Source organism: Harpia harpyja, chromosome 2 (genome assembly GCF_026419915.1).
Source record: "Harpia harpyja isolate bHarHar1 chromosome 2, bHarHar1 primary haplotype, whole genome shotgun sequence".
In the NCBI taxonomy this organism is placed as follows: domain Eukaryota; kingdom Metazoa; phylum Chordata; class Aves; order Accipitriformes; family Accipitridae; genus Harpia; species Harpia harpyja.
This window is the reverse complement of record NC_068941.1, coordinates 34,827,767-34,853,454: the sequence shown is the minus strand read 5'-3', so window position 1 is coordinate 34,853,454 and position 25,688 is coordinate 34,827,767. Positions and strand designations below refer to the sequence as shown.

The following is a 25,688-nucleotide window of genomic DNA, read 5'->3' as shown; positions in this document are numbered from 1 at the left end:
CCCCAACCGGCGATCCCCCCCCAGCCCCACTCCCCCCAGTTTATATACTGGGTATGATGTCACATGGTATGGAATACCCCGTTGGCCAGTTTGGGTCAGCTGCCCTGGCTGTGTCCCCTCCCAACTTCTTGTGCCCCCTCCAGCCTTCTTGCTGGCTAGGCATGAGAAGCTGAAAAATCCTTGACTTTAGACTAAACATTACTTAGCAACAACTGAAAACATCAGTGTGTTATCAACATTCTTCTCATACCTAACTCAAAACCTTAGCACTGTACCAGCTACTAGGAAGACAATTAACTCTATCCCAGCTGAAACCAGGACAGCGGACCATCGTAAATTTTCAGGACAACAGTCAATGTCAAATATGAGCCCAAGACAACCACTTACTTCCACGCATTGCAGCATCAGGTGGATAGTATTCTGAGTAAATGCAGTTCTTTGCTGACCTGCTAAATGTGAAAACTCAGATTGCCCTGACAGTTAATTGTGCTCACAGATTAGCGGATACCATTTTCAGGATTTACTTGCACAGGCTTGATCCCATGTTACTTACGAAGAAGATAAACACTGCATTGGTTTTGCTGAAGGATGAGGAGCATGGGACTGCAGCCTAATGTCCCAGATTGCTTTCTCTGTAGTTACAGAAACAAACTGGACACAAATAAAAGAAAAAATATTAAATGTAAGAAGGAAGTGTTTCAGTCTTTGAAATAGCACTTCTACCTTCTCTTTTCTTGTTTCTGTAATCTTTTCCTGCTTAGCATGCTATGTTACAAAATTACAGGTGGGGACTTTGAAGATTTCTTTACCGCTTTATTGACTTGTACTCTTTTAAGTTGCACTAGCTATCCAGATAAGGACGATTACAACACATTTGGTCCTTAGTTGCATCCAGTTATCTGTGAACACCCTAATATTTTCTAATCCTGAGCATTTTATGAGCAAAGAGTATATAAATTGTTTTATTTGATTCTAAACAGTTCATCATTCCCAGTCAACAAATTGCCCTCTTTTTCCAATAGCTACTACTTCCTTAGCTATCTACCACCTTATTTTTTTAACAAGAGGCTCATTCTTGAGTACTTTAAGTTTTTGAATTAGCATAGGGATTTATCTCACATGAGTTTTACAAAAATGGCAACTAAAGAGTAGCTATGAGTAATATTTTCTTTTCCTAAACAGAGCAAGTTAATGGAGCATTCTTATATCTCGTCCCAATTCTGGACACTCAGCTTGCAATTGTAACTCTGTTCATAACACTATTGTCTAAGCTTTAAAACTAAGATTCCCTCTTTAAAACTAAGATTCCTTTACAAGGTTCTTGTGCCATCTGCTTGTGTTCAGGAATTATTTTTGCCTGCTGTCTGTCAGTTCTTCCTTTGCCTCCTTGGTATCTTATAATTTCATTAGTCGCTACAATGTTAACAGGAGAAACTCAGCTTTGGCATCCCTTGCAGTTCTTTTAAGCTTAAAAAAAAGTGTCAATTTTTAATTACATTGCTAGAAATCAGATAGTTTTTTCTGATGGGACACATCCCTTTGCCTTCAGCCCAGATTATCTTGACCCTCTCTGTCATAATTGTATTTTACCACCCAAATTCAATCAAGACAGAAATAGCTCATCCCTGCTTTCCATTATTAGTCCTTAAAATGCAAAGTTGCAGGTGTGGCTAGGAATGAAACAAATGTGTCACACATGTTTGTGTTTTTGCTTATAGCATAATCCCAAAAGAAGCAAGTCTTGACAAAAACCTGTAATAATTCTTTCTTTGTCAAGCTATGCAAATTTTATTTGTGATACAGAGCACCCATGCTTAAAGCTGCTGTTTTGGCACCTTTCAGTGGGTTTGGTATGTTGTTGTGCTTCTCCCATTCTGAAGACTGGTACCATTACATATAGTCTCTGTGTAGGTACGAATCTACTTAAGATCAAGAGGCAAAGCAGGCTTGGATAAAGAGTAAAGAACTAAAAACTAATCTAATAAAACTAATAATCATATGCAAACACTCATGTAAAAGAGTTAGTGACATGAGTAGTTATTCTGCAGCTCTCATAATCCTGTGAGCCAAGACAATTTACAAGTTAATGGGATCAGCCTATAAGGTAGTTAATTTTCTGTTGAGATTTATAAAACAAACCATGAAAGCGTTTTTAAAGAAATGCAGAAATGATGGAAGAACTAGGCCAATTGGCTTATTAGGTAGTCAAATTGGAGATCAGAAGTTAACTGGATGCATGCATGCATGTGTGAAAGTATACATATATTTATATATGGGTGTATATATATAGATAAAAATAATTATGTTTATAGATTGCTTCCTCATCTCATTTCATTTTAAACTTCAGTCTGTCAAGGTTGTCCTTCCTTCAGTGCTTTTGTAAAATGTAACATTCTGATGTTAAATCATACAACTGCCAAGCCTTTCTTATTCTCACAAAACTCTTAGTGACTGGAATGAATGTTGAGGACTGATTTGCACTGTTTACCATCTGCAGAAGCTATGTAAATATGCAAGAAATTAAAGGGAGATTTATGGCACCATTATTATGGTCTAACAGCGATATTTCAGTAATGCTTCCTTCCTAAGTCTTACCTTTGCTAATTTTCATGCTTGCCGTGATTTTTGTTTCATTTACATCACAGCTAAAGATGTCTAGCATGCTTTCAAGACCTAAATATACTTAAATTCAAAGTAACCTAAAGCATGTAAAAGCAGATAAAAAGTATGTTTCTTATGATAGTGAGATAATCGATACAATCATTTCTATGTTATATGATGATTTAACATAGATGTGGGGATTGCAAGCAGGTTTCTCTAGGGTATGAAATTATGCCACCAATTTGTACAAAACAATTTTTCCTTTAGCATTATAATCATGGTTACTGATGAAACACGAAATGACTAGTTGTTTTCAGAAATTCTGTCCAAAATCATGAACGAGCCTAAATCAGGATTTTAAACGCAAATGCCCCCAATAAAGTTCTCAATTTGGGATATTCTCCCCAGATCTTACTCTTTGGAGTTTCCATGTGTGTCACCGAAGGACATGGAGCCATTGAAATTCAAGTTTTAGGTAGGTAATTCTTTGTGCTGGCGCATGTATTGATTGCCTTTTATCTACCTGTATATGCATCTGTACAGCATCACTGTCAGTGCCTTTCACCCTGAAAGAACACAGAGGCGTCTTACTAGTGCAACATGTGATAACATGTGATAGCAGTGTAAGCTTTGAGAGAGTTTCTTTTGTGGCTTCAAGTCATAAGTTCAGAAGAGGCGTTCCGTTTTTCATGCTTCCTGCCCACTATGCATAAAGTTCTGCTTAGGAAGCTGACAGAAATGCTGTTTCATCCCGAGACATGATGTTGCCTGGCTTCATGGCTCACTTTAGTCCTGTGTCAGGTAACTGCTTGTAGGATGGGTGCATGTGTCCCCTGAATTTGTCTCCTGCTCTAGTAGGGCCTTAACACTTCCTGCAATGAAAGGCTGAGATACGCAGTTATTCCAAGTTACCCAGCCTGCGGTCTTTCACAGGACAGCCAGAGAACTGCTGGCAGTCCCTTCAGCTAAGACTGAACCACTTAGGTGTTTTTAATTTCTCTGAACTAAAAAGTGCTACGGGTCTCCATACCAGTGAGAAGCCTAATACTTTTCTCTTAAACAACTTCTTAACAGACTTTGCTCTTGTATTTACTAGAGAAAGAGCCTCCTATTGGTGGTAATGACAGAGGTAAATGACAAGTTCAGAATTTGTATGGCAAGCCCAGGCTTAAGTATAAACACAGCAAATGGCTGCTGGCAGCCTTTTATTTTCAAAGGTTTTGCCTCCTATGCAGCTTTGTGATTCACAGGGTTGTCCTGTCTTTGGCAGAGGAGAAAATTTATTCTTTTGCTTACTGCCATTAAAGCATCAGTATTTACCTTATTGGCAATTTCTGTAATCTCGTTCCTACCACTGTAGGCCATTCCTGTGCTCAGGTGCCATCCTTCTAATCCAGGAAAATGAGACTGTTATGGAGTCAGGTATAATACCTGACTTTTCACCCAGTATAATTGTTCTTTCTTGGTATACTTTCTTTTTCCTTTTTTCCTACTTGGGAATTCTAGAGGCCCTTTAATCAGGGTGCTCCATGTTCTCTTGAACAACAACATAGCCTTCTATTTGGCTCTTAAGATTCCTGTTTCCTTTCAAAGATGGGTACGGTTTCCCTTTTTCTACTCACCTTCTCTGCACTTTTTATATATTTCGTATTAAGAAAGAGACAGCAGAAGAAAAACCCCGTTCAAAATAGTTTATGCTTCTGATGTCAGAACGCTTTGCCAAATGAAGCCTGTAGAGATTAATTGTCTCTTTGTCCATTACAGTTGGATAAAGTGATTTTACAGTGACTAAAGGCATAGTCTAGTAACAAAGCAATTTCTTTCCACATAATTTTCTATGGCATTTGTGGTTTGTGTCTTTGTTCTCCTACTCTCCATGACTACCATTTTTCCCTCAGAATTTTTAAGTGTCTGCAGGGGACAATCACAAACCAAGGACAAAACCAGATTATTTACCAGTAACTTGAGTTCTCCTACCTGATCATTTTCTCCACAGAACCATTCCAGCTCCCCTCTCCCCAATTTTCCTATACAGAGACAGATTTTTACAGTCAGTTTGGAATGAAGTAGGAGGGTGTAGCAGTGACTCACACATCTGCTGGAGGTAAAATGGCATTCAATGCATGCGCTAGTGCAATTTTTACTTACCTGAAATTTGACAACTTCAACAGCTCTTTGATGTCTGACATGGCATTCTCATAAATTTCTCTAAAGACCATGAATCTGTGGAAGAGATTCCCCCCAAAAAAGGAAATTCAGTTACTGGTAAGTAATAGAGTTTTATTAAAGATGTCAAGCCATAAGGATTCCTGCTTATCCCCGATAACCTGTAATAACCATGCCATTTACTTATTTAGTGTACCAAACTGATAATTATTATAGAATTATTTTACACTGCCTATAAATGAACTAAACATTCCACACTCTTTTCATAATCTTTATTATATGAAAATTTCAAACACACTTGGCAGAATCTTGAAGGCAAAGAGTTTTCCAAGAGCATGAGATGATACTAAATTTGCTAGACTTAAGATGTAATATGTTTTTATCTCCCTGTAAAAATCTGCAATTTTTATGGCTCTGATTCCACAGATATAAACACTCCAACTGATTTCAGTTGCTCAGAATGAATTCCTTAAAAAAAACAAAAAAAAAAACCCCCAAAACCCAAAAAACAACCAACCAAACAAAAAAAACCAAAAAAAACCCACAAAAAAACCCCACCAAATTCCCCTATAGGGCTTGACCCAAAGCTAAATGAAGTAATACAATTCTCTTGAATTCACTGGGCTTTGGATCCTTGTCTTTTGCGTCTGTACCATTTAAACATAGTTAAAGTACTTAGAAACAAAGGAAAAAAGATGCTTAGGAAAATTACTAAACAACATCTGGTGTGTTCATGTCTGCTTCATTCTATTCAGCTGTGAAACGATGTTTTTCTTCTTTGCTATGTTATAGGTAAAATGTGTAAGAGAAAAAATCGTTATAAATACTCCTTTAAAACAATCATGTTTCTGCCTAACCATCAAAGCATCTTTCTATTTGCAGACATCTAGGAGCAATAACTTTCTTACTTGTAAATACTATAAACTTTCATCCTGTGCAAGATATTATCAGAATGGCTTCTAAGGACTTTTCTTAAACCTTCCATTTTTTTGTCTTTATTAAACTTTCTTTTTTCTCAAGCTCCTCATAATCTACATTGTGACTTCCTGTGTTTATAAAACTTTTCATGTTTATTTCAGTGCCAGTTTATATTCATTCTAATTTTAATTTTCCTGTTTTGATCTTTAAGGGAAAACAGTATATAGGAACAAGCTCTCAGATAAATAATTATTTCACTAATGTAGTTTTGTTTGATTTCAGTCAGCTAGTCTCAGTGAACTCAGAATCAAACCCAACATGTATTAGGAACCTGATAACCACAAAATTATCAGTAGCTGCATAATTCACTATACCCTATGACAAGATCAGGAGGGGATATTTCTGGGAATACGTCCCATTGCCAGAGGCAGGGGGAATTATGAGTCCATATCTCAAGTCTGGACCAGATCCTAGTGTAGAAGAGTAGAGGAGACAGACATTTTAATGCTGCTTAGCCTAGAAGTTGCTTTGTGTAAAAAATGCTTTTTTGGTTTAAAGGATAGTACTACAAACAGAAATGCTAACTCACTGTTGTACTTTCTTTTTATGTAGATACCCTGCAGTCACAGCTTATCAATATGGGTGTTATTCCTACCTTAGTGAAATTGTTGGGTATTCATTGCCAAAATGCAGCTCTGACAGAGATGTGCCTTGTTGCATTTGGCAATTTAGCAGAACTTGGTAAGTCCACAATATTAATCTCAAATTTACATCCAGTTTTAGTGAATTTAAATCTTAAGACTAACAAAAGCTTTGCACTGATGCTTGTTCCATTCCTTTTGGTACATTCAAAATTTAAAGCAACCAATTTTTGCTTGTTGTCTTCAGAATCTATAGATGTCTGTCTTTTTTTTCCCTTCAGTAACTGAAATTTATTTGGGTGCTTAGTACAACCTTATGTTTTATGTTAACGTTCTTGCATGCAACTAAGCACATTTTAAATCATCTAAATAGTATTTCCTGAGCGCTGCTACTTACTGTGAATTATTTATTAATAATATAAATAATGTATCCTGGTGTAGCTCCACGAAGTTATATCGGGATTAAATTTGGCTCATGGAAATCACTGAATGAAACTGAGACAGGCACAGTTCATAAATCTGCCTATACAATATTCTTTCAGGTGTAGAGTTTCAACATGTTCTAGTCTAACTACTTGTATGCATAAATCATAAATACTACTAAACTGTAAATGTTATTTTTAGCAAGTTTAGTTACAACTTCATTTAATTTGAAGACTGTGGTCCTGCTTTGCTCTAATGTCTTTGCAAGTGGGTTAGTTTTCACTGGAATTCCTCCAAGTGTAAACCAACAGGTTGTTAGGGCCCGTGTTTTATTATCACTTGTGTTTTACATTGCTGTTCTTCTTTTGCTAACCTATTCTGTGAAATTTTAGTTTTATGAGGTTTTTTGCACTGGAGTACAATAATATGGTAGTTAAGATATCATCCTGTATTTCTAAGAAGATTCAGCTGTTCAAACTATGAAAAATGTATCTGTGAGTTTGTACTATTTGGTGGCCTGAATTTATTCACAACTATCCTAAGTTCATAGATTTCAAGACCAGAGAGAATATCACGTTATCTAGTGTAGTCTGATCACACGCATAATACCTTTGCTTATAGCATACAGGTCTACTTCACAAATCAACAACAGAAAGAGGATCAAAATAGCACTAAAGAAATGAATAGATCAGAGATCTTCAAGATGGGCACTGTGTATTGTGTGCAGAAAATATAATACGAGTCATATACTGGAAATTATAGTGCTAAAATGCAACTAAAACCATAAGGATATTAAATATAATAAATGGTATCTTCACTGAGAACTACATTTCCTTTCCCTCTTTGGAAAGATCCAGCTCTGTCCAGCTGAGTAATAAGAACCATTGGAAAGAAGCTGAACAGCAGCTGCTTCCCTTCCTGTTCCCATAGCTGAAAAGATGCTCGTTCTTTAAGACTGGCACAAAATTAATTTAGCTTGTAATACTTTAATCTCCCTTAAGCAATAGCTTAGTCAATCACATTGTAACTGTAATATTTTATTTTTGCCTTGTAACTTCAGGGAATTTTATTGTGACGTTGTCATTTTTCATCACTTAAAGGACAACTGCATTGCACAGATCCCTTGAGAAGTATTATATGAAACTCTTACTCTGTGTCAAAGCAGGGCAAAAACCCAATAAAGAGAGTGATGGTTCTGCTTTTAAAAATACTGGAAAGATCAAAAATCTACTTAGAATATGCTATGCAGTCATGCATATTGAGAGAAAACAATAATGAGATGTGCATAAAAGGGTCTAGGTCTGCACTTCATGCTTTTCCCCAGTCCTTGGGGTCAATTCAACATTAAAATAATCCCTAACCATCCCTCAGAGCAGCAGCAAAGGTGCTGGAAGGTTTTCTAACTACAGATGGCCCTCAGGAGATGGCAACTGGAGAATGCAGAACACCAGCCCTACCACCTGCATCCTCTGTAATACTGCCAGTGAGGAGGAATAAGATACAGGCAACAGAATAAGAGATGCTTTTGTTGAATCTACATTTGAAGAACTGTTATCTGCTGGCTAACCTCCTAGTAGCAAGCTAGCCCATCTGTAAAGCTGCTTTATGCTATCTGTGCAGTATGAAATGGCCCTGCAACAGCCACACACAGATTTCAAAGGAAATGTCACCATCATCATGAAACCATGTAAATATTAAAGCATCCTGTACAACTCTTCATCTCTCCCATAGAAAATGCAGTATATTATCTGCTAATCTTCTTGTTAAGCTGAGGGGAATCAAAGACTTAATATATATTTTTGTAATGTTACTGTTTCTATAGCTACCTTTACATTCTGTTGGGCAGAAACAGCCCCAGCAGCCTTGATCATAAATTTATATATTTTTAACAGCCTTAATCATAATTAATTCAGGTCAGTACATTTATCTTAAAGTGTTAGACATTTTTCTTTTCATTTAGAGAAAAGCACAAGTCTATTGTTCTTGTCTGTGTAGAGCACCGTTAGTCATCTTACTGAGTAAACCTGGTAAAAAAGAGAAAAAAATAGTCCTACCTTTTGATGTGGTTTGTTTACTTGATATTGAATTTTTCCTTTTGCTTCACAGAGTCAAGTAAAGAGCAGTTTGCCTACACAAACATTGCTGAAGAGCTTGTGAAACTGTTCAAGAAGCAAATAGAGCATGATAAAAAAGAGATGATTTTTGAAGTTTTGGCTCCCCTGGCAGAAAATGGTGAGAATTTGCTTTTTTTTCTTACACTATTTTTTATTCACTCCCTTATATGTATTTTGGTATATTGGTGTCTTTTCCAGGGACTAAATGCAGAGTAACTGGCTGCCTCGTTCAGAAGCCACCATGGCTGATCCTTGTGATGATAGTTTCATATAAACTGAATAGGTCTTACTTGTCTGAGCATATGACAGGAGCCAACAAACTGTTGATGCTAATTCCACCTCTGATTCATTCTGTACATAACTATATTTTATTTCACTGTACCTGCAGTGGGAATATCAAAAGCCCCTTTTTAGAGGGCTTGACAACATTTGTCTGCAAAACACTGGCTCAAGCATTCATAGTCCATTACAGCACCAGAACATCAGTCATTACGTCATTTCCTGGGATCGCAGAACCGCTGGCAGCTCCATTTCCTATGGACATTATTTTTGCAAGGGGCATGTTAATTGCAGAGCTAAGAGCTGGACACTCTCCCCCTCCTATTCATTGAGAGATCACACACATTTAATTTGGGTGTTTGCTGGCATGTATTATGGTAGCCCCAGGAGACTTGAGTTTCATTCACTGCTCAAGCCAGAGCTTGAAGTGATGGAAGTGATGTGTGCCCGATCACCCCTCCGGGATGTTCCTCCCAAAGGAATTCTGAGTGGTTCGTTTTATCTACCATCTGCCCTTAAGGGAAATGAAGAAATGAGTTAACAGGTGGAGCTGGACTGAAGTGGGAAGCAGTTCTGAGTACGGAAGATATCGCAGTATTTGATGACTCTATAGCCTTGTTTTAATCAGCTCAGCATTAAAGCTTGTTTGAATGGAATAAATTATTAGATAGAATTGTAAACTCTAAAGATTTAGGTTTCATCCTACTCTCTTGTACACACACACTCTGTCTCTGTTTTACATAGTATAAATCAAGATAAATTTTTACTTCAATTTAAAAAGTTACTTTGTCTTTTAAGTGGTATGTGAAAACAGGATTCCTTTTTTCAGTTCTAAAAATTCACATTTTGCCAAAATATATTCATTTATTATATAGTAGCTAGCAAGTTGCTCTAAGATAGTTCCATCCTTGGAGACCCACTGAACTGGGTCAAACCTTTTGCGAGTTTGACGTATTTCAGTTCAAATGCTTAATTTTTCATACACTGTGTTTTATAGTCGCAATAAAATTTGATAAGTTTACTGCTGCTGAACATAAGTCAGGCACGTGCATGTTATGAGGTAGTCAGCTGAACTCTTCCACTGTGAATTCAAGGCATACTTAAATGAGTTCACTGTGCTGGTATTGTTTAGGTACTTTTGATTCTAGATAATTAGCAATAGGTCAGAAGGCAAAAAAATCTAAATGAAGTATTTGCAGAGTCTGGATTTTGGTGGTTGGAGTTTTTTGAGGGTTTTTTTGTTTTGTTTTGTTGTTGTTTAAGCATACTGGTGTAGCAATTTATATTTCAAATCACAGAACATCTGCAACCTGGTATTCTGTAACTAAGGGAACTCTTTGTTTTTTAAAGTACCTCAGTGCAAAAGTGCCTATTTAAAAAAATCCCAGCTGGATATTTTACCTTCCCTAACAAAGTTCACAAGATCAGCCGCTCTTAGAGGAACAATGAATTTCACTCAGGCAAAAAGCCTAGTGACAACAGGAAATTGAGAGTCAGACACATCCTTCACCAGAGGTAGAACGCTTTTCCTCACCCAACTGTCACTTGTAAACTATATGAAAAAAAAATATTTCCAAAGCTTTGGCCTTTAAAAATGTTTTAACTTGGGTTAAACTCCTTGTTAAAACACCATTTCATGCAGAAAGCTAAGAGAAATCTATTTATTTGCAAATTTCTGCAGAGATTTGTGACTGTGCTTTCTAAAATCAGCATGCAAAAACTACCAGAATCACTATCACATAACAAAAAGACATAACACAGCATCAGATGACCTGCCATTTCCACTTAACAGAAAGGGAGTTTAGGCATGTAAAGGAGATTCCCAGCTCCAAGTTCCCAAGGAAAAATCTGATAAAGATTGCACTGCAGAAACAACAGAAAAAATAGTGCTCCCAAGTCCTACATCACCACCTGAAAAACATGTTTATCGCCTTCTCTGTTGAGCCTTGTTTCCAATAACAACTGAGTTTTCCCCATCAGTTTCCAGTTTTTCTTCAATCACAAGTTTCTCTCCCCACCCAGCCTTTTGGATTTGGCCTCACTGTACTCCTCCTGCAGCCCTTTTCAACAAATGGCAGAAATCTTGGCTCAGCTAAAAGAAATGGGTGATTACTTGCTCTGAGGTTTCATCAAAGTTCTGTATTTTACACTTGCGTGCCTCAGTGAAGTCAGTAGCTCTTCTGTACGTGAAATAGAATAAGAAACCCTAAGTTTGTTCCGCAGTACAGTCCAAAGTCTTTGGAAAGCCCAAACATGGCACAGTCCTTATGAGTCTGCTGCATGACGACTGAGATGCCAGAAGATTGCTGTAGAGAAATATCCACATTTTTGAGAAGCGAAGAGCAGCTCCATACAGTTTCAGTGTATAGTTGTGCTCTGAAGGCAGTCCAGAGCTGGGGGAGCACTTGGTAGATGAATAATAACAGAAGTTGGCCCTGAGAATTTAAAATAAAGAAGTTGCAGTTTTATCTACACAAGCTGTCAGTGAAACCATTGACATTACTACTTCTTTTCACAGTCTGTCCTGCGTGTATGTACAATGGATGTATTTAAAGTCATGATTCTGACTCCTATTATCCATGCTATTCTTCAGATGTCATTAAACTGCAGCTGGTTGAAGCAGGCTTGGTGGAGTGCTTACTTGAGATCGTCCAGAAGACTGTGGACAGTGACAAAGAGGATGATATTGCAGAGCTTAAAACAGCTTCTGATCTTATGGTTTTATTATTGCTTGGAGGTAAGCACAGTGTGTCACCATTTTCTGCAAAGCAACAGCAGATACTTGTAATGCCATTTGGCTGCTGAATTTTACTAATTTTCTAAATAACCTATAGGACCTGCTACCTGCCGGTTAACATTTAATGGGTCAGATTTTGTCTCTCATCCCATTGCAGGACTAGACTAATTGTAGTGAAGCCAGCAGAGCTTCACAACTACAAAGAGAAGAATTTTCCCTAACAAACGCTTCTTTGGCTTGCTGACTGTCTATGCTTTTTACCCCAGATGAATCCATGCAAAAGTTATTTGAAGGAGGAAAAGGCAGTGTGTTCCAAAGAGTACTTTCATGGATTCCTTCCAATAGCCATCAGCTACAGCTTGCAGGAGCACTGGCTATTGCAAATTTTGCCAGAAATGGTAAGACTATGCCATAATAGCTTATATAAATTTATCTGTGCCCTTCTATTATGCTCTGTCTGTACAGCTGCAAACAAAAACTGTGTGTCGTGGCAAAGCTCATGTTGAGCTATAGTAAAGCTGCATCAGCAGTTTCGTAGTTTACAATCCTGAAGAGCGTTAAGCCTACTTTAAAAATACTGTTTCACGTTTGTAGAGAGGTATAGGGGATTTCTGTCTTCTTCAGTGTTTCTTATATCACTCTTCTAAATTTGTCATGAGCACTGCAACTCCCATTGATGATGGTGGTCAAATTCTCAACAACGAAATCTAGAAAGGACAGGGAAATAACCCTTCTATTCTTAAAAAGCTCTTGTAAAAATCTTAGTAATAATCTTCCATTCACAAGTGACTTATCTCACGCAGACGGAAACTGCATCCATATGGTGGATAATGGCATAGTTCAAAAGCTGATGGATCTGCTAGACAGACATGTGGAGGATGGAAACGTAACTGTGCAGCACGCTGCACTGAGTGCTCTCAGAAACCTGGCAATTCCTGGTAAGCCTCACTTTGCATTGCTGATTATCCAAAGGTGAAATTCTATTCTCCCACTGCACCCCACCAGGGGATGAGGGTGGGAGAACCGACTGACGGAGCTAGAGGCAGGTCAGACTGCTGCTTTTCATTCAGGCCCATCACCGCCTTTATGTCTTTTGCGCAGCAGTGGCGACAAGCAGTTTGAAATACGTCACAGGCCTATTCACCATCCTTTGCCGCTTTGATCCTACAGTATTATCCCCCACCAAGGAAAGGGCAGCTTTGTAACAGGCAGGGAGCTGAGGAGGCCTTGGATATGATTTCTCAATCCTTTCTGTGCAGAGTATTGCTTTTTTTGTTTGTTTTGTTTCATGTGGGAATTCTCTCTCTCAGCTGAGGGTCCCCATCAGAGAGCAGTGCCCACTTTGTTGAAACACTGCATCTTACTGTAACTTCCTGAGGCTTTAACAATTCCCAAATTAGAGCTGGAGGTAGACTGTTAGAATAGCCAGCCTACTGCAATTAGTTACTGTTCATAGGGAATGAACTGAATGCTAATTTTGTCATTTATAATAACTTAATTTGTATGAGTTTTGATTACGCAAGCATAAAAGGCAGAGCACATACACATAAAAAACAAAGCAAGTCTCTAATACTTGTGTATGCTTTCTCGTACCAAGCCAAAAATAAGTCTTTCATCCATTTAACATTATTTTACTATTTTCAGTTTTGACAAACAATAACTTTCTAAGAACGATCATGCATATGTAACTAAACCCATGCAGCTTTAGTGGTATGCCATTTGCTTACCTTTCTCAGGTGATTAATTCTATTAATGACCATCAGTCAGCAAGCTTCCCTGCAGCCTACACTCAAGGATGTCTTGCCAGAGACCTACATAAGATTTCATGTATATTTTTATAGAAAAATTAGCAAGTAATAACTGGCCTCAGTGATGAACTGCTTGTTAAACACTCCTTTGAATATGAAATAAGTACTTTTTTCTAAGTACAATATTGAACCAAGTTTGCACCTTACATATATTTCAGAGCGTTCCATGAAAGTGGAGAACGTAGACTAGTGGAGGGGATGAAAGAGAGTTTGGGGGGGCCAATACAAGGACTACAGGCTCCAGACACGTCAGGCCACAGTGTTGTTTATATAAGTATTGGAACTGGGTAGGAGGTTATTCTGCTAATTAGATGCTTTAGTTCCTTTGCCTACGTGAAATAGAAGAGTGATTTTGGGAATCAGAGAACTTTCCTCATATTTGGGGGTGCAAGTACTAGTCTGGGCTTCTACTTGATGCATTTTGTGGAAGACACCTTTCCTACACCAAGGGAGAGAAGTCTAGCCTTCAGTTTATGTTCAGGCTGAACACTGAAAATTAGATGTGCATGCTAGGAAAAAGCACTTAATTTCACACCTGTGTCTTAGCAACCATGACATTTTTCCACAACGCAGTATTGTCAGTGCAAACTCATGTTCTTGAAGTCTGTGTTCACTAGCTATTTTTCAAACTGTGTCTGAAAGTTTGCTTCAAGACCATCTTGGAAATAAACTGCATCTTCCAGAAGTGTTCTTGAGATCATCCCTGTTCTTTATTCATGCAGTTGTAAATAAGGCTAAGATGCTATCAGCTGGTGTTGCAGAAGCTGTATTGAAATTTCTCAGATCGGAGATGCCCCCTGTTCAATTCAAGCTGCTGGGAACATTAAGAATGTTAATAGATGCACAAGGTAAAAATAAACTGTTCTCTATGTTAAGTGATTCTCTTTGGTTCAGTCTGTGATATGCTGCCAAGCTTCTTAGAAGAGAGAAGCAAAGGGGGTTTTAAAATTTTATTCCTGAAGTCTTGGAATAAATCTAATATATATGCAAAGGGAGAGGAATGTGGGTTGATTTTTTTTCAGAACTCCGAAATTGACTACCAGGGACCCTCAGAATAGCTGTCAAATGCTTATTTACTTTCATACTTCAGAACTCTCCTGCGCTGTCACATTACGAGTGTGTATTGAGGCATGTTTTAATCTACCACTCCTGTTTTGCTGTTCACTTACTGCATTTCCTGGCTGTACCTAGCTCCTTGGAACAGACTAATGCATTTGTTAATTGATAAACTGCAATTTCAAAATGAACAAGCACCTTTTAGTTTAACAGCTTGTTCCAGGATGACAATTTATAAGATCAGAAGTCTGCTAAAAACCAATAGTAGTTAATGAGATAAATTAGCCAAGTATTTATTTTTGACACAGTCCTGCACATCTTTTCAAAAGATCCATTCTAGTTCTAGCAAAGCTATTAGATGTGAAATGGGAATTCATTGAAGAAACTTATGTGACTTATAGTCTATAAAGCCTAATCTAACTGACACAGTGCTCCCTTCTGGCAGCACTCCCTCCTGGTTTTAAATTTTTGAGCTACTCACCTGGGGGTGTGACATCACCTGTATTTTCCCTACTCTTAAACAATGCACAAGCCTCATTAACTGGGCTGATAAGTTGTTTTCAAAGACTGGATTATGTGTGTTTTTCTGTATTTTGTTTCCATTTTGACTGGCTTTACTTGCTTCCATTCAATCTAGACTTCTCCCACCGTTACTGCGAGCTAGTGAAGTTCTACCTAACAAACTCCTTCTAGTTAGTAACTTTCAGCTTATTTTTCTAGCACTTGCTTAAAAAAGTGACAACTTTTTTGTTGTGTTGTTGGCTCCGGCATCACGTAGCAGAAGCAGCTGAACAGCTGGGCAAAAATGTAAAACTGGTGGAACGATTGGTGGAGTGGTGTGAAGCCAAGGATCACGCAGGTGTGATGGGAGAGTCCAACAGACTACTTTCTGCACTTATACGACACAGCAAATCAAAAGTAAGTTAGTGGTGAAAAAGGTCAGCTTATAAGGACTAAGAGCTACGTCTGCACTTGGTATTGGTAGCCAAGCCCTCCAGTACGTAATCCTTCTAGAGAGCCAGGCTGGTTAATTCACGTGTTACATCTCCTCAGCCTCTGGGACCTGCCAGTCAGACACAAGCAACAGGTTTAAATGCTTCCTGGAACTACATAGTTTTTAAAAAATATTAAACAAAGCAAAACAATTTCAGTGGCCGGCCAGTTGAAGGAACACTGTTAGGATTCACGTGGCTAAGTCTTGACTTATTTCTATTTGTATTGTATCCTGTAGAAGTTCAGCGTGCCATATTTTCTACGTCTTAATGATGCTATATATGAAGGATCATTGCACTCAATTGTTATGATCTTGCTATATATTTATATAAAACTGAGATCCAGAAATAGTCTGTTCCCCTACTCTTCATATAGCATACTTAAGAGTTTTAAGATTCTAACGAATCATTAGAAATGATCATTTATTCCAAATTCTAACAAAAGCTTGCACGTACATGGCGAAAGGCATGACATTAAGAAAAACTGTGGGACAGAGGAGTTCTGTCCCTCATCACCTTTGCATCAACAAATACCTTTACATAAGCAGTCCAAGTCCACTGTGCTTGCTCAGGAAAGTATTAGACAAAACATAACCTTAGAAAGGACAAAAGCATCTCCTCTGGAAACAAGCTATTTCAGGCTCAGACTTCATTTAGCGTGTTCACTGATATGAACACAGGCTGCATGACTGAGCTTAAATAGCAAGTGTGATTCAGAGAACTCAGACTTTAACAGTGACCTCTTCATTCATGCATGGCATTTGCAAAGTGAAAAACATGTTGTTGACCTGATCTATACTGACCCTCTCCAAAACCAAATCAACAAGCCTTAGAGATTTAAATCTTTGCTCATGTCTAATATTACTGTCTCTAATACCTATTCTCCATTTTATGTTCCGCCTCTAAAATTGATCAGGTTTCATTTTTTCTGAGTTCTCATTTTTTCTATATCACCAACCCCCCCAGTCCCCAAGATGCATGCGTAGATGGCATACGCTGCCACAGATGCGAGTTTTTATCAATACTCTCTACAGGAAAACAATTCCATTCTAAATACAGAGACACTATTGATGGCATCAAATAGACGTTAATACAGAAGTTAACAATTATCACAAACGAACTTTTGTGTGGTTTATGTACTCATAGAGGAAACTTGACTGGAAGAGGAAAACAGAGCTGAGACGGTGGGTTTTTTAATGCTTTTACTGCCCTCTAGGTTTGAATATAAGTAAAACTGTATGGTTCTTTACAGCACATCAGATCTGAATTTGGTTTTTAATTTTAAAGGATTTGGAGTAATATTTACAAAGGCGACAGTAGTTTAGAAAACTTATGTCTCGTTCTAAAAAATGGAGTAGGTACTTGTAAGTTAAGCCACACTAGCACCAAACCTAACTGCTGTCATCTCTTCTATCTATTTGGTACTGCCTATTAGAGGGTGATGTTCACCTACAAAATAAAAAACTTTGATGTCAAAGATGCTGATCGATTCCCAAGGGTTATATAGCCAAAATTCCACACTAATTCAAATAGAAATTAGCAGTTCCCAGATTATTCCATGAAGTCTCAAAACTACTTTGGAGTTCCACCAGAAAATCACAAATAATAAAACACATCATTACAAGTAAGGAAAAATATAAAAATACTTACATGCTTGCGTACATTATGTCATTCAGGAAAAAATAGGTTTTAAATGTGAAATTCTTGAGTCATTAGGCTCTGAGTTGTGCCACTAGCATCTTCAGTATGATTTTCTAAAAATATTTCAGTTTTTCAAGGATTATGATCATATTGTGTCTGTTTCCTTGCGTAAAGAATGTCGCTGCATAGCCTGTGCAAGCACTGGGAACATAAATTATTCTAAACACATGTATCGGTTAAGGAGTTTTGGCTTGTGGCTGGAGTTAAAGGGATATGTGCCTTAAATGGAAATTCAACACATTGATTAAAAATTTGAATCAGATTCTTATTTCAAGAAATAACTACTATATCAAAACTTTGTGCACCCACAGAACAAATAAAAAAATAATAAAAACCAAACCACATTTCCGTGAACAGTTTTCCTTTGGCATGCCAAGTTACCTGATTTTTAGGCAAACATTTTGCAAGTATTTTTGGGACATGTAATAATGAAAACATTAGGTGCAGACTCACTTTTTTTAATGATAATTAACAAGTAATCAAAGACCTGTAGACACCAGGAATCTTTATTCATCCTTTGTCATATATGTAAGTTGGATCAAATTTGGGACTTGAAAACAGAATCCCAGCTGCTTATTCTTAAACTGCTTTAAAGCCATTTAACCCAGTCAGCATTTTCATTTCCTAGATACTGGGCAACAGTTCATTTTAATTGCTGGCTTTAGAACAGAAACCAACACATTGGTATCCCATAACTATCCTTTCCTAACCTGCTTTGTATTTGAAGGACAATTCCACAATACATCAAGAGAATGCTGCTCATTTTCCTGCCCATTTCTAAAAATCTTTTTTCAAGTCACCATTTCTATTATGTAGTAAGGCGTAATATTTGTGATCTCTCTGAACATTTTGAAGAAACTCTGAAAATTCATGGAGAGAGATGAAGGATTTGATAACTTTATTAAAACTATGTTCTTGTGTCTCCTTATCCCAAATATATGGTTTGTTGAGTGCTTTTGATAAGCTGCTCTACACAACACAACATAAAGGGAAAACTAATCATCTTTGAACACCAGCTGAGTTCAAACATAGCAAAGAGTGGACTCATTGTTAGGCGATTGATGGCACACCATGAGAACTTGGGTTACAGAGTATAACCTGGAAAAGAGTTAGTTACCTGTGTCTTAACTTAGTCATGTGATTTACTGCCTTGGTTTAACAGGTTGTATCTTATAATTGCAGAGGAATAGCAGATGGTTTATAGGCCCACATGCATGTACATTTGAGTATAAAGTGATTATATGTGCATAAAGCCAACAGCTATCCTTAACCAAACATAACATAGCATCCACGATAATTTCGTTATTTAATATAGTTTGTATGCAATGCAGAATTTTTTCATTTCTATGTTATTTATTTTAGGATGTAATTAGGACCATTGTACAGAGTGGTGGCATCAAGCATCTAGTAACCATGGCAACCAGTGAACACGTAATAATGCAAAACGAAGCTCTCGTTGCACTGGCATTAATAGCGGCTTTAGAGTTAGGTGAGTATCCCAACGGCTAACTCTACCTGTTTTCTTTCCAGTCTGTACCCAAGAGAAGTCATAGAGGGAGAGTTGTGCGAGTTTCTTTTGCAATGTAGAGCTGCTTCCTCCTTCCACCTCCCTTTCAGTAGCATGGAAATACATGACAGTTCATGCAGACATAGGCAGGCGGTAAGATTATGCAGAAAACTGGAGTTTCCTGGTAATGCAGTGTCTGCTCCATCATTCTGGTAGGTCATCACGTGATCTAGGAAAGGCCCTTCAACATAACTTTCAGATTTTGTGTAAAACCCAGAAGGCTAACAGTTAAGAAAATCGTACTTTAGAGTGGAGACTATATGACCCGAGTACATTCCTACACTGGAATGGTTAATCCCCTTTTGAGAGGGCTTATCAAAGTAAAGCTTTCACTTACCTAATTAGTCAGAGCTAGAGAAAACACATAGAGGTGGATAACGCCACCAAAATGTCTTTAGTATTATTATTAAGTTCCACAGAAATAGGTGCAAGAGTTGCCATACGAAGACAGAGATGATTACATGTCTTGACCTGCCTTTGTAGTACCTCAGCTTACCAAACAAAAAGGTAAATGCCCAACAGAAGTTTTGTTTATCCTATTTGCTTGCTTATTAACTAAGATAAGGAACTAAATAAGCAACATTACATATTGTTGCTCTTGATTTCATCTCTTGCCATTGAGTACTACAGGAATGCTATGTTCAACTTCCAAATCACTGCCAATGCCAACAGGGAATTGTTTTAATTAAAAGTGTTCCTATTGACATGAATCATCTAACCTTTCTTTGTCTTGTCTTCAGACATTTAAGCCTGAATTCAGTATATAATGTTTCTTAGAAAACTACAGAGGAAGTAACTCTCACTGCTCTTGAAAAGTTATGCAGAGCCTTTATCGTGGACCCTGAGCTCCCTCTACCATGGAATCAAGAATTACACTGTCTGCCTTTGAGTAAATTTTTTCCAAAATTTGAGTAAATGATTGCCAAAAGCAAATGCAGGCAATGGGAGTCTTGTGATTGTCCTTTCAAGTAGTTATGCTGTTTTACATTTTTATAGCAAGAGCTGTGATTCCTATCATCATACCATGTAATATGTGCTTCAGTTTTATGCCAATGAGTTATGTACTACAGCACCACTTTCACTACAGTGAGAGATCCATGTTTCAATAAATGGCTAATGCACAGAAGCATCAAATCAAGCACCGCTTCCAGATTTACAAATTTTCACTTGTATTTCAGTCACTGCTGAAAAGGATCTTGAAAATGCTCAGCTTGTTCAGATTCTACACAGACTGCTCTCAGATGACAGGAGTGCTCCAGAAATAAAATACAACTCCATGGTGCTGATCTGTGCCCTTATAGGATCTGGTAAGTATTCAGGAGAATACTCTTGCTTTCCTAAGAGATTTATGTATTTAAAGTTAGTTCTCTCTTTTAGCCTGAACATAAGAGCGTGTGCAAACATACTCTGAGACTGGTTGTCTGTTCTGAATGAATGTACACAGAAGGGTTCAATTTACTATGACACTTTAGTTATAGCGTTTATTTATAGTGTCAAGAAAGAGGCTATTAACTCAGTTTTGGACATTAACTGCAGAAATTGGACTCTGGCTTCTGCAGGATGCAGCTAGCTTCAACTTCAACTGACAGGAGAGAAATGAAAGGCATTTAAAACTGCACAGTATCAGCCACTCTTTGCAAATATGCAGATAACAAAGACTTTATTTTCACCTTTAGATGCAAGTTCCCCATAACTGATGTGTGATGGCTTTTTTTAATTGGTCAATTTAGTCAAGTAAAATTCAGTGGAATTTTGCAAGAAGCCTCCTCACTTTAGTTTTAAATTCCTACAAGAATGGTAGGAAATAAAGATACAGGTAATATTTGCAAGGGCACATGTGCACACAAATGAGTATTTAGTACAGCACGTAGGCTATAACCCTGCTTTAGAAGGGATCCTCACGCTTGCCTCCCTAGGAAAAGTCCTTCCCTCAGCAGCCCTCATATGCTTGGCCCACCAGGCACAACTTTTCATGGTTGCTTTGAAAGACGACCAGGACACACTCTAACACATGTTTACTCGACACTGTAAACTCTAATCTTTCTGAGCTAACCCTCTGCTAAAGGTCAGACTGTTTTGAGGATGATGTAGCAGGCTATGGTTTGATATTGCCCACACACAGGTGGGAAGTTGCAAACAAACAAACAAAAAAACCCAAACCAAAACAAAACAAAGCAAGGTATCACAGGGAAATTTGATTTCCAGCTGAGGTTTCAAGAAGTGGCTATGTTTCTTTCATTCAGTTCTTCAAGAACTATTTACTCTGTGGAAGGAGAACAAATTTCATTCCATAAAGGTTTCAGAAATTTACAGACAAAACAAGATGACAAAGGACTGGATTAAGTACAGAAAGGTGGAGACTCAGAGCCTGTCTGCACACAACTTGCCAAGTGTGAAACATCTGAAGGTTCTCCAGAGATGAGTTGATAGCAATTCAACTGAATTGATTAAAAGTTATCATAGCTAAGTGTGTGCTGTCTCTGTAAACAAAGCTGCTTTCTTTTTTTCTTAAACACAGTTCACCATGCCTACTGTAAGCGTAACTCTGGTGACCTCTACATCCATGCGAGGGAATGCTGTATTACTGCCATCTTAAAGGAACAAATATTTGTTTTTAGAGCAGTATATATATATATCTCAATTTACAAAGATTGTGCTCAAAATTTGCTAACAAACCTCAGCTCTCAGTAAGCATTCACTTTAACGTGAAGACATGTAATTTAGTTGTTACTCACAACCTTCCTGAGCCATTTAGTGCTCGGGATTATCCATCCATTTTAGAGCGGAAGCCTTTCTGCAGAGGTTCCCCCTCAGCCTTACTGTGATGTTCTTGTGAGTATTCCCACTGCTTCCAACTAAAATAATCATCCTCAGAAATTCTGCCTGACACTTGCATTTTCCCTTCCCTGAGTCTTGTCACCTGCAAGACTGAGAGTTATTTAAAGCCAAATACCTGTCTCTCAATTCCATCAGAGTAAGGAGCAGTCTTAGGGTGGTTGGTTTTTTTTTAGGGTTATCCAACTGGCAGAGTTCAGTCTGCCACCACACTATAAACTTTGCCGAGACACGAGGCATCTTAGACTGCTCCCAGGGAACAGACAGCACATTATTGCAATATGCAGCTGTAAAGTTAAGGCCCAGCATTTGGCTGACCCAGTGTTCAGCCCTGCTTCCTGATTAACAGACCTGGGTAAAAGTAGTGAGTACACCAAAGTAACAACTGAGCAACCCTGGTATTAACATTTTTAAACTATTGTAACGAAGGAGGGGGGGGGATCAAAGAGCCAAGTCTGCTCTTTACATGTGAAAATACTAAAATACATCTCTCTCCCAGCTTTGTTGCCTCTAACTCATTTTCACCAGTCTCCACACAGTGAGCATGTATATTTACATGTTTCCGAATTCTACTGTAAACAGACCCATGTAGCCATTTTAAAGTAATTGACCCCAGTATAGTTCCATAAAGACTAGAAGTGGTTGCACTGGTTTAATTATTGGTAAGATTAATTCTCCAGTGACTGCTCCTGTTACTGTCCTTTGTTACAGGGTATCTGGCATCCCATTTAACTTGATATCACCAGCAGCTGGGTGTTAAGCAGTAAATTGATATATATTTATATGTGATTTTTGCCATCTGGAAGTTGCTCTTGCAACTGAGTGAATGGATGGAAAGAGGGGAAAAATGAGGACAATGGAAAATGGAAACATGTAACATAAAGAATCAGCAAAAGCAGAGCATTCATAGCTAGCACAGTCACTTCTGTGTGCAAGGGTCTCCAGGCTCACAGGAACCTGGATGTTAAGCAGAACTCTTCAGCCACTGTAAAGCCCAGTAAATTCCTGAAATTCAGTTCAGTAACACCTGCTTAAACATGATGGTATCTCAGAAGGAGAAAGAGAGCAGAAAGTGCTTACACAGCATAACTACCCCAACGGCTTCACAGGTTCCCACGTGCACAGCAGTGTGAGAGTTTGAGCTCTTACACGGTAGGGATTAAACTGCAAGAAAACTGAAAACATGAACAAGAAAGTAGGTAGGAAGGGAAACAAATGTCAAAGTTTGCTTTTAAAAAAGTAGTAAATGTGCACAGCATACAGCATAGCTATCTGGAACAGTTGGTTGGGATTTCTCCTGGGAAGCTTGGGGATTAGGTCCCCAGCAGTACCTGGGAAGCAAAAATATATGTAGGTATTTGTTGCTGAGTCAGAGTTCACGAGAGTGGCCTGAACAGGGCATGAAACAAAACCAACTGCTTTGGATCTCAACTGTGAGATGGCTAGAGTACTGGGCTTTGAGAAAACTCATTAATTTTTTTTTTTTAATTGCTTTATTTTATGGGTTGTTCCCAACCTCTCCTTATTAATACAAAGTACAGTGCAATCCAGGATCAGAATCGTAAAACAGCTTCTCCCAGTTTCAAGTAAAACATAAGTGCTGTATACATACACACAAGCATTGGGCAGTGCACCATGTGTTGTGTTTGTATTTACTTCAGAGCCGAACTGTAAATGGACAGCAAACAGTGACCAAGTGGTGACACATCCATTAAAGAACCATCTCACCCACTTCACACCCCCACACAAACAACCAGAGCTGATTTGATACAAACGATGTAGGAAACCTTTCAAGGCAAGGTCACTTGGTCAGGCTAGTTTAAGGAATAAAGCAGAAAAATATTTTCACTAAAAATACTTCCTAAGCGTCTGTTTTGGAAGGTAATCCAGGTGGATTTTCTTAACTGCTATACAGCGGGTTCATCATTCATCTCTACCTGAAATCTGTGGAGTCTGTGCATGCCCCAGGCCCTGGAGATTTTTTTCTCCATCCTCAAAAGCAATTCAAAAAAGTACATAGATTATGTGTACACACCCATTTGTGTGCTTATGTGTGTACACGGTTCAGCAGAAAAGTTTCTCACATGCGCCAGGCTTTTCTGTTCTTTTGCCCGTCTCATACAAAGCACCATTTCTTTTACTATTTCTTTTTCCAGAACCTCTTCAAAAGGAAGTGCAGAGCATGGCGTTTCTAGAAGTCATATCAAAACTCCGCAGCCATGAGAACAAAACTGTTGCCCAGCAGGCCTCGCTAACAGAGCAGAGACTTGCTGTAGAAAGCTGAGGAACGTCTTGTTTCCAATGCATCCCATCACAGATTTCACCATTGTCCTCCGTCCTGCTGCCGCTCCTGCTATGTTTTCCACTGTATCACTCGTGCATGTGTGTAATGTTCCCACACAAATTGATGAACTGCTGTAGGTACCCGTCCAAAAAGGTCTCTACAAATTCATAGGTGGCGTTAACATGAACCTGTCTCCACCCGTAACTGTTCTACTTGTATTCTTGTTGCTTGGGCCACATAGTAGAATGTGCATGTTGTAGTCCTATGATGACGTAGAGGTGGTACTACACAATGACTCTTTCCTCACACCCCCTAACTGCATAACAATGTACTACTAAATTAGGGACAATACAAAATGCAGCAAGTCCAGACTAGTGTGCTGACCGTAGGATTAAGAAGTAAATCTAGCTCCATTTTTGGTGCTTTGGAGATTCAGGTTTGAATGCAATGTACTGCTGCTCATTCACTGGTCTTGCCTATTGATGTCAAACTTGTGGTACCTAGAGGTAACAAATAAAAATTTCAGTGCTCTCACTTTATCCTGTGGTTTGTCCTTTTTTTGTGATCACACGCAGAAGCCGCAACTGCACCACCATGCACTGGTGAGGAGCCCTTTTTGTTCCTGGCTCTGGCCCCGACACAATCACTGCCTTTCATTTGAGCAAATACAAAGGAAACTATTCTAACCACTTTCACTGTGTATGCTCACACAGAAGCACTGTGTGGTTTAACGGTCATGCGTCTTAACAGGAATACACTATACAATCCTTATCCCATAAAGCTATGTGGGTGTGAGTGCTCTCAGGCTTGCTTGGGATTGGGCTTTTGTTTGTTGGGGTTTTTTTGTAGATGGATTTTTAAAGGCATATCTTGCAGCAACTTTTCAATAGAACCCCATCAAGTGAGAAATGCAGCATGTAAGTCTTCCTTTTCCTCCTTTCCTAGGTAAAGGATTTGGGAAATTGCCAGTTTAGGCATCTTATCCCACAGCTGCTCTTTTGTAGGTTTGTAACGTGCCAGTGAGCAAACCAGCAGACAACTCTGGCAAAACAGGGAGCAGTTGGGATAGCAGTTTCCAGCAAGCCAGCACATGTTATTTTTGACTGCGCGATACCATTGTCTAGCTTGATCAAGCCCACAATGCACAAAGACCACAAGATCTGTAACATTCTAAAGTGAACTCAGCATGCCCAGTGCTGAATTGCCAGACTCAGAAGTTTCAGGCTCCGTTTTTTTATCAGCAGAAGCAGCAAACCCAGAGGCCAAGCACCCATGCAATCCCAGGCCACGTGGTTGCAAAACCACTGCTTTTGACCTTCCCAAATTCACTTCCCAGCTCCATGAAACCACTGGCTATCCCACGGACACTGTGATGGGAAGATGCCGGTCATGCTGGGAAGGGATTATGTACACAAGGTCTGTATGAGAAGAAACTTGCCCCAAATAGTCAGTTTAAGCTGAGACTATACCAAAACACAGCAGATGCTACCAGAGTACTCTCACAGCAGAGATCTCGTGTCCATTTAATCCAGTGCCAGAAACACACAGAAAAAGCCTCTAATATTA

At 38.5% G+C, this 25,688-nt stretch overlaps 1 protein-coding gene and 1 long non-coding RNA gene across 6 annotated transcripts in view; one reads left to right on the top strand and one right to left on the bottom strand.

The window, feature by feature from the left end:
* The window catches only part of RAP1GDS1 (Rap1 GTPase-GDP dissociation stimulator 1), a 106,095-nt gene extending 81,434 nt beyond the window's left edge, over positions 1-24,661 (top strand). For all 5 annotated transcript variants that reach the window (XM_052775751.1, XM_052775740.1, XM_052775759.1 and 2 more), the window contains 10 exons: positions 6,298-6,426; positions 8,856-8,981; positions 11,736-11,879; positions 12,146-12,277; positions 12,683-12,817; positions 14,410-14,535; positions 15,522-15,661; positions 18,799-18,925; positions 20,182-20,310; positions 23,995-24,661. In XM_052775751.1, coding sequence (XP_052631711.1) covers positions 6,298-6,426; positions 8,856-8,981; positions 11,736-11,879; positions 12,146-12,277; positions 12,683-12,817; positions 14,410-14,535; positions 15,522-15,661; positions 18,799-18,925; positions 20,182-20,310; positions 23,995-24,122 — 1,316 coding nt within the window. In that variant the 3' untranslated portion in view covers positions 24,123-24,661. The remainder of the gene's footprint in view (positions 1-6,297; positions 6,427-8,855; positions 8,982-11,735; positions 11,880-12,145; positions 12,278-12,682; positions 12,818-14,409; positions 14,536-15,521; positions 15,662-18,798; positions 18,926-20,181; positions 20,311-23,994) is intronic.
* LOC128136454 (uncharacterized) lies at positions 568-8,887 on the bottom strand. Its single transcript, XR_008233378.1, has 3 exons — positions 8,804-8,887; positions 4,750-4,824; positions 568-651 (listed from the first exon to the last, which is right to left on the bottom strand). It is a non-coding gene; the product is annotated as an uncharacterized LOC128136454 (long non-coding RNA).
* Positions 24,662-25,688: the final 1,027 nt, after the last annotated feature.